Source organism: Epinephelus moara, chromosome 23 (assembly GCF_006386435.1).
Source record: "Epinephelus moara isolate mb chromosome 23, YSFRI_EMoa_1.0, whole genome shotgun sequence".
NCBI classification, from domain to species: Eukaryota; Metazoa; Chordata; class Actinopteri; order Perciformes; family Serranidae; genus Epinephelus; species Epinephelus moara.
The window spans coordinates 31217791-31226764 of NC_065528.1; the positions used below are offsets into that span (position 1 = coordinate 31217791).

The window sequence follows — 8974 nt, forward strand, 5'->3', positions numbered from 1 at the left end:
TGGTCCATTCGCAAACTTTATAACTAAAAAAACTTTTCACTACTCTCTATCAACGAACTACTAACACTCTCTGCTGTTTCCTCCTCCTTCTTCCTTCCTTCCGCTGTCTTCGTTGGTTTATTTATACACGCGAAACGCGTTCTCTGGCTGGCCGGATTGTCCGCTCAGTCTGCTGTACATACATGGCGGCGCAAGATGGTGACCTCTCTAAAGCAAGGCCCTTGCTATATATATATATACAGAAGCATAATTATAAGGCTACGAAAACCAAACGAATTTTATTTTATAGCGATTATACACTTGTATAAACATATTAATGGGTAGAATATTCAGATTCAGATTCAGATTTGACAATAAACCATGCCAAATATTACACACTGGCCCTTTAATTAATTTAAATGTCGTGCTCTGTATCAAACTGTACATCCTGTCTATAACTTCACGTTGACGCTATGTGTTTGTCACTTCTTGTCTGTCCACCAGCGTCACTTTCCGGTCTCAACAGGTCGTGATGTTTCCTGTCAAACTGACAGCAGACGGCTGCTCGTGTGTCACCGACGTGAAACTGGATATTTTCACACATTCACAGGTTATTTATTCTGACTGATGAGACGATAAATAATTAACGAGGGTGATTCACACTGATGATGAGAGACGCTGAACGGCAGCACGACTTCACCTCCACTGACTGTAAACACAGAGAACTGACGGAGGAGCGGTCTTTAAGGTTATTTAAAGACAGACCTATATGAGAAATGCTCTTTACAGTGGGGGACTGATACGAACTCAATAAAACTGTACAGATAATGAAATCATAACATTTCAATCCATGAATAAAGTGCAGTAACACAGGAGTAAGTACTGAACACACCAACTGAAATGTTTTTGTTTGCAGTGCAGCTGTTAAGATGCTTCCTGTATGAAGGAATTAATCTCTCTCAAAGTTCAGATCGGATTTTGGTCCGCTCTTCCACACAGAGTCTTTAAATCTAGAAGGTTCTGGGGGCCTCTGGTGAATCTTGATTTCAGCTTCATCATTCCAGCACAATTAGTCATGTTGGGAGGAGATATGGTTCGGCGTATGACCTTAAAAATACCACAACTACAGTGTGTTTCTGAGGTGGAAGCATCATGGTACAGGGCTGTTTCTCTTTTCATGATACCAGCAGAATCCAAATTATCAAACTGAAGATGAATGGAACCATATAGTGGAAAATTTCTTGAGAAGACTCTGTTGCCATCGACCAAGACAATGAGGATGAGAAGCAGGTGGACCCCCCAGCAGGACCAAGATCCAAAACATTAGGGCTGCCCCAAACGTTAGTCGACAAGATTTCATTGGTCGCTTAGTCGCAGAAAAACAAACAAATACGAGACTCTATCAGGAGCTGCGCCTTGTCAGAATAAATCCAAACCTATATGACTGGTCCATGTGGGACTTTACTTTGAAAGGACAGACACAGGAAGTGTCCACGCTCAGCAGTCAGACAGGAGTCAGGTTAATTTCCAGGGCTGGTACCTGCGGTTATTCCACAGGCTAGTTAATAACATGTCGGGCAGGAAATCCAAAGTGTGGGATCATTTTGAGAAGGTGAAGGACGAACCCAAGGTGATATGTAAACTCATCTTCATTGGTCGACTACAAACATGACGTATCATCTGAAACATGGAAGTAGCTACATGCCCATTAGCCCACAGCGTCATTGGTGGCCAGAGCAGGCAATTGAATCCTACCTGCCCATGGACCCGTCCTGTTAATTGGATCCACTCCAAAATGTAATGGCTTCTAAGTTGGAACATGCTACATGCCTCCACCAAGTTTTGTGAAAATCGGTTGGACAATTTCACGTAATCCTCATCCAAAAAAATCAATGGAAGTGAATGGGTGGCCACTAATGTGTTCTAGTCCAGTATATTAAGTTATAAATGTACCAAACTGGGCGCTTTTAATCGCAAAAATTAAATTTTTTTTAGCTATGCCGCCCAGTTTGTTAGTTTGTTAGCAGAATTATACAAAAACTGCCTGACCGATTTTCACAGCATTCGGCGGAGGGATGTAACACATGCCAACTTAGAAAACATTAAATTTTGGTGTTGATCCAACTCAGGGGGCGTGTCCACGGGCCGCCCACACATGGCCGCCCATTCACTTCCATTCATTTTTTGGATGAGGATTACGTGAAATTGTCCAACTGATTTTCACAAAACTTGGTGGAGGCATGTAGCATGGTCCAACTTAGAAGCCATTACATTTTGGAGTGGATCCAATTAACGGGACGGGTCCATGGGCAGGTAGGATTCAATTACCTGCTCTGGCCACCAGGGGGCGAGTTTCTGATGCCCCAATATCCAGATTTGTTCTTAATATATTTGTCAACACATCTGCCAAATTTGGTGCTTTTATCACAAAAATGAATGATTTTATAGCTATGCCGCCCCACTAAGGTTCATTAGTACGGTTTTGTATTTCTCTGTAATGTAGCACAGTGTTAACAATGTTACTGATACTATTCTTTCTCACACCTTCAACTCAAACCACCAAAATATATCATTTAATCATTAAACTGACATCGTTAACATGCAGGAGACTAGTCGACTAATGGACCGTGATGACAACTGTTCGTCAGCAGGTAAGTGGAAAAACGTGTATGTCTGATTTCGGGGTGAACTGTCCCTTTAAAGCTGTGTGGGTCATTCAGGTCCTGGATCAGCTCCTGCTCTCCTCTCTGGTTCAGTGACCTCATTGTCTGCGGACTGCAGCCACATTAACTTTGGGAAATTAGCACGGCCGATTAAATAAGTGGATCAATTAGTGTCAGTGAGGATGAAGCTCCGGTTTCACTGTATCAGTCTGTTCAGCTCTGAACTACAGACATGTTTGTTTATTCGCCTGCATCACCTATTATTCATTATCAGTTAGTGTCACCTGTATAACTGTGTTCTTGTCTGAGTTTCTGACTCCCTGATCACCGGACACTAAAACTCTCCACTTGACCTCACTGTAAACAAATTCATTTTAGTTTGACCTCCGTCCGACAGACTGAGTGACCTCATGTGTTCAGAGTGAAGCCGCAGAAGATCTTAAATGAAGGTCACCTGTGGCTGCTAACATGAAGCATCTTAGGTTACACGTCTCATTAAATATTAATTTGAGGTTTTCTTAGAAAGAAACTGAGCTGCAACAATATTTATCTTTTCATGCTCACAGACTCAGGAGCCTCAAAACACCTTTAATTAATCCTTAATGTACCTGAAAACACACAAAACATCTTTAATCTAGTTTAGTGGGTTTGGAAGCCAGAAATTCTTTAATTTGTCCATTAACGTGAAAGCTAAACTTTAATTTGAAAAGCCCTTAGTAAACAAATTAAGTAGATTTTAATGGACACACAGCTCTCCTAATTTCCATATGAATTTGAATTAGCTGACAAATCAATTAATGCTGAGTTTAAGGTGTTATTGAGGTTAAGAGATTTTGATTCATGTGACAGTTCTAAACTATTTTCTGCCGCTAATTAATGAGACTCTAAAGGCCAAAACACACCGGCGGCGTACGATGCGCGTCAAAACAGCCGCACCCATTATTTTCTATTTACAAACCCACACTGGCGGCGGCTCGACGCGCGTCAACGTGCCGCACCGCGGCACTTTACGCTATTGTCCTATTTTTCCAGCGTCACCGCCTTTGAAAAAGCGCTATTTTGTACTTCCCAGCCTAGCGGACTGGAGTGTGCAATAGAAATCCGGTTGACGCCCCGCAGCGCGACACTTTTTGTGTGTGTTGGGGGCGGCACTTGACTCGCGTCAATGGCGCCGCCGTCATATGATGCCGCCGGTGTGTTTTGGCCTTAAGGAGTTCTTATTCAGTTTTCAGGTATTCAATGGGTTTACCAGATTTGAATTAATTTAATAGCTACATGGATGGCCTTTAATATACAAAGTGGTTGTTTAATGGGTTTTGTCATGGAAATTTTAAAGGGAATAATCCCTTTGAAAAGTTTAAAATAACAAAAGATGAAATGAATTTTCCTTTAAGGGCCTAAATTGTTCCTGTATGGTAAATTAATGGATTATAATATAAAGAAAATTGCTGAGTAGTTTTTTTGCACAGTTTAAGGTGTTTTTCAGGTGTGGAAACCATCTCTGGCTTTGTACCTCTAATTCCTAAATAACTTGTATTTTTTTTTTTTTAAATTTATGTTTTTTGAGGAGTAAAAAATCTTAAAAGTTCACCTAATAGCTTTGCCCTTAAAACCCTTAAATTTATATCTTAAAAATGACAGATAGCTTTAATGCTATTTTGTAAATTTAAAGGCTTTTTAACCCTTTAAGAAGCCCTTAAAACATGCAGATATCAAGTACCCCATCATTAAATTGCCTAATTTATATAACTAATAACTGAAAATTAAGAGCAAAATTAATGGAAATTTAAGGGGGAAAAAAAGCAAGGATTCAGTATCATATCATGTGCCTGGGCTTAGTTTGAGCAAACATTAGCACGTAGCTAATGTTAGCATGTTACCATGACAGGCAACAGACATGTTAATGATTTGATGTCAACATGCTTTAAACTTTGCATGTAATTTTTTGCATGTGAGCATGCTAATGTTTGCATGTGAGCATATGCCACATTCACGGCCAGATTTGTGACGGCTTCAATTTGCCACTTGATGAAAAGAACTACAGAAATATTTACAAGCCGCCATCATCATCACTGAACTGTATCTGCACTGAGGTGTGAAACATTTCAGATGCTAACAGACGTGCTAACAAGTGCTACAAACTGATGAAACACTGACTTGATCTGTGAGCTGTAGGAGCCAAAGATGCCGGAGGCGAGAGCTGGAGTTTCATATCCGTTCATCCTGCTTCACAGTGGACAGTCAGCTGCAACACAACACACACGTCATCATTATTAGTCATGATTATTAGTTTCACAGATATTTAGAGAGAGAAACTAATGTGTCGTCATGATCTCCACAGCATGAAGAACATTATTAACAACATTTATAAATCTGAACACATGAATTCACACTTCATGCTGCTTTAGAGAAACAGTGACAGTATTCTATAAATTAACAGTATATGTAATGCAGTTGATCCCTGAAGCGACTCAGTACAGAATTTGTCATGATAGTGTCAACACACCTGAGTAACAGTTTAGGTGAATTGTGCTTTTGATAGGTAAGCAGTTATTAACCTGGAACTAACAGGTTAATTTTTTAGAAAGAAATGCAAAATGAAGTGAAATAAAGTTACAAAAAGTGCTTTACTTTTAGTCCGGCACTCCACTGACTCAGTGAGCTTTAGCACCACATTTCAAAGCGCTATCAATTCAGAGGTGGTGAAATTTGAACGTTTTGTGATGTAAATGTTTTACCTTTTATTCAATTTTAGGTCGGCTTTGCTAACAGACAGCCGGCTAGCTGCATTAGCATTAGCTCCACTGGTTAACTAACCACGATGGCTCTGCACTGCGCACCACCCAGGTTGCGTGGAAGCTAACTAGCTAGTGCAGCGCATTTGTGATTACCACTGGTAATGTGATCTCAGTGGTCGGATGGCGGTGCTGTGGAAACATGGTAGCCACCCTCCGGTCTCCCCCCAGGCCACCCCAGTGAGTAGGCTTCATTTTGGCGGCAAAACCCCTTTAGCATTGTTAAGTATGCTAGCACCCCCAGCTAAGCTTACACTGGTAATGGTGCTAAGCGTGCTAATAGAGCTAACAGAGCGAACAGTGATAACACAGTTAACAGTAGGGATTAAAGATACATCAATTTAATGATCAACAATCCAATATCATCAATGAAAAGTGAAACATCGATCCATATCAGCTTCTCCTGTAACAGACTGTGTGAAATGATATCGTCTCATATCAATCACAGGCCCCTGAATCGCATCGAAGTCATATCGTGGAAGACTTTGTACTATCGGCAAATATCGTATCATCATCCAAAGACACAATAAAATATTGTATCGTGATGAAACTGGTGATTTATACCTCTAGCTAACAATGCCACACCAGATCAACCTATGGGGGCCACCCTACTCTGCCTCTGATTGGCTCACTCTGACATTTTTACCCTAACATTGACCAAATCTCACTCCTCTTGCCTCAACTTGACCGACCAGACCAACAAAGGCAACGAGTGCGAGCCAATCAGAGGGAGAGGAGGGCGGGTCATGCCTTTGCTATCCTAGGAAATGCAAATCTGCATCCTGCCACTACAGGTCGGAACAGTGTTGATGAGCAGCGCCACTAGCTAGCTTCGCCAAGACCCAGGTGGTGCACCTGGGCTCTTCATGTAACTGCACTGAGCATGCCCAGTGCAGTTACCTGAAGAGCCGAAAAATTAACCAACAGATTAACTGTCAAAATGATTCTTGGCGGGTAACATATTAATAAATATCCCTATTAGGAATAAAAATGTTCAAATGTTCACCACATTGAAACTGAAGCTGCAGCACCATTAGCATGCTAACATTAGCTAAATAGCAGTGAATACAAAGTACAGCTGAGGCTGATGGGAGTTATTATTTCTGCAGGTGTTTGGTCATAAATCAAAGCACTTGATGAAAAGTGAGAGGATCCCAGATGTTATTACGATCCATCCTGAGGGCATCACAAAACCATCCAACAGTTGTTAAGATATTTCAGTTTGGGCCAAAGTGGTGAAACAAGACTAAAAAAACAAAAACACTGACACATTATATTTGTGAATCTGCAGACATCAGCAGCTTCCTGCCTCCACATGTAGAATATAAAGCTTCTCATCAGAGCGGGACACTGAGCTCATCTTCAGAGAGTTAAAACAGGAACAAAGAGCGTTCCCATCTCATTAACCAATCATTAAAACCTTCCTGTGGAGCGGCAGGGAAATGTCACATTCAGCCTCAAATTAAAAGACCTCCACACAAAAGAGTCCCCGAGCTGATTTATGAGTCTGCGTCTGTGTGTGCGCTCTCACACTGTATGTACAGTGCTGCCACCTGTGATTACTTTTCCCAGGACTCCATGTTTTATTCAGCTGGGACTCCATTTTGGACTCTGTATCCATAACAACAACAGGCGGGGGGAGGCGTCGGTAATATCTGCTGCTCTGTGAGAGGAACCTGTGAGGCCACGCTCAGGGTGAAATGAGCCCAGGCTAATCACAGTCTGAGGAAAATAATCCTCCAGAAACTTTATCTGATACAAACACCAGATACATCACTATTTCAGAAACATGTAGAGAATATATATGTCATATAATACACATACATGTAAGTAACTGCAACTGGTAGAGTTTATATTGCAAATTTAGACGAGTCTGTCACCAGAACTTTATCAGAAGAAATATTAAGATCATCAAGATTACAAACATACTTCTGAATGTTGCTGCAGCTCTGACTTATTTACACAAGAAATATTTGAGTCAAACATGCAAACACTTAACAGCATGTGAGTTACGACTCAAAGAACAGATGAATCATCAGGACGTTGTTTGTTCTGTGAGCAGATATCAGTTTAAAGCCGTAACACACAGTTATTGACGTTTCCTCCAGCAGCTGACCTTTGAGTATGAAACATGCCCGAGCCTCCTGCAGAGACTCAGTTATCTGTGCTCCAACAGACAGCACGTTTATCTCTCCGTCTGTCTCACAACAAAGCTTCAGTTTAACCTTTGACCTCTCCTCCAATCACGTTCATTAAAGAGGCGCTGACACACACATGCAGCCCCGCCCCCTCCCATGACGATGACACTGTTCAGATTCAGGAAATAAAAATATTAGAAACTGAATTTAAGAGCGCTGATGTCACAGTCACGTCCTGAGAATCACTCACAGGGACGCACATCAGTTACCATGGTGACTACAGAGGTCAAAGGTCAGAGTTGCACACACTTCCTGTTTCACTACAGCCTGTTGTAAGTAAGAACTTTAATGTACATTTCCAGGACTCTGATACAAACCTGAAATGTCAGTTGCCGTGACAACACCAAACAGCTGTGTTCGTGTGACTGCCACACATACACTGAGCCAGGCTGTGAGGTGTTTCCACGGTAACGCAGGCCCTCCGCCATCTGCAGGCCCGCCGAGCGGAGTCGACGCCGACCGCGGAGCTGCCTCACATGCAGATCTGAGAACAGCCGACAGAACGAGGTGTTTACTCTGCCGGGCTGCAGTTTAATGCCCGAGCAGATAAAGTGGAGGTGGTGGAGTCATGTGATGCAGTTCAAACACGGCAGAGGACAAGCTGAGTTTGCAACACGTCAGTCAACACACGCACAGACTCATTTAATGCCTGTTCATTAATACACTTATTAAAGGGTCGTTTGTGCAGACTGAAACCTCACGACTGTGACAAGACGGTGACGACTGCTGCCACAAACACTACCTTTAAACTGATGTTACGTCTCAGAGTGCAAATCTTCTACACCTTTAGTCCAGCATGCTCACATGTAGAAATATAAATTACCTACATGTTCGTCCACTTAGGTTTCCCTGAACTAAGCACCTGCCTCCCCGTCCTGCCACATCTGAAGACTAAACGCCCGATTTTGTTTTCTTGGAGCCTGACTGCTGTTTAGGTGCACTATTGGGACGTGTATACGTTGCGTTATTCACTGCACCAAACTGTTGGAGTGCAGAGTGTACTTTGGTCACAACAGAGCAACAGAACGACAGTAAAAGTGAAATTTAACTGTTCATTGCGCCGAGTCTAAAGACCCTGACACACTGCTTTTTAGCCAAGACATAGGCTGATGCAACAGTCAGCCCTTAAGGTGCGGAAACACCAAACCCACATCAAAGAACTAGCGGCGACGAAAGCCAGCTGTTGCGTCGTCTACGTCGCCTCACGTCGCCCTGTGTCAGTTGCATTTGAACACACTACACAGACTACATCCGACGGCCAAGTAGCACGTACGTTCTGCGCCTGCGTGAGAGAGAGCGGAGTGAGAGAGTGGTACATCCTGTCAGCCGAGTGGTTTCC

At 42.4% G+C, this 8974-nt stretch overlaps 1 protein-coding gene across 8 annotated transcripts in view; it reads right to left on the reverse strand.

Moving 5' to 3' along the window:
* Positions 1-8974, reverse strand: part of eps8a (epidermal growth factor receptor pathway substrate 8a) — a 61808-nt gene that overhangs the window by 32330 nt on the left and 20504 nt on the right. For all 8 annotated transcript variants that reach the window (XM_050036295.1, XM_050036298.1, XM_050036294.1 and 5 more), the window contains exon 2: positions 4800-4887. In XM_050036295.1, the coding sequence (XP_049892252.1) occupies positions 4800-4854 (55 nt within the window). In that variant the 5' untranslated portion in view covers positions 4855-4887. The remainder of the gene's footprint in view (positions 1-4799; positions 4888-8974) is intronic.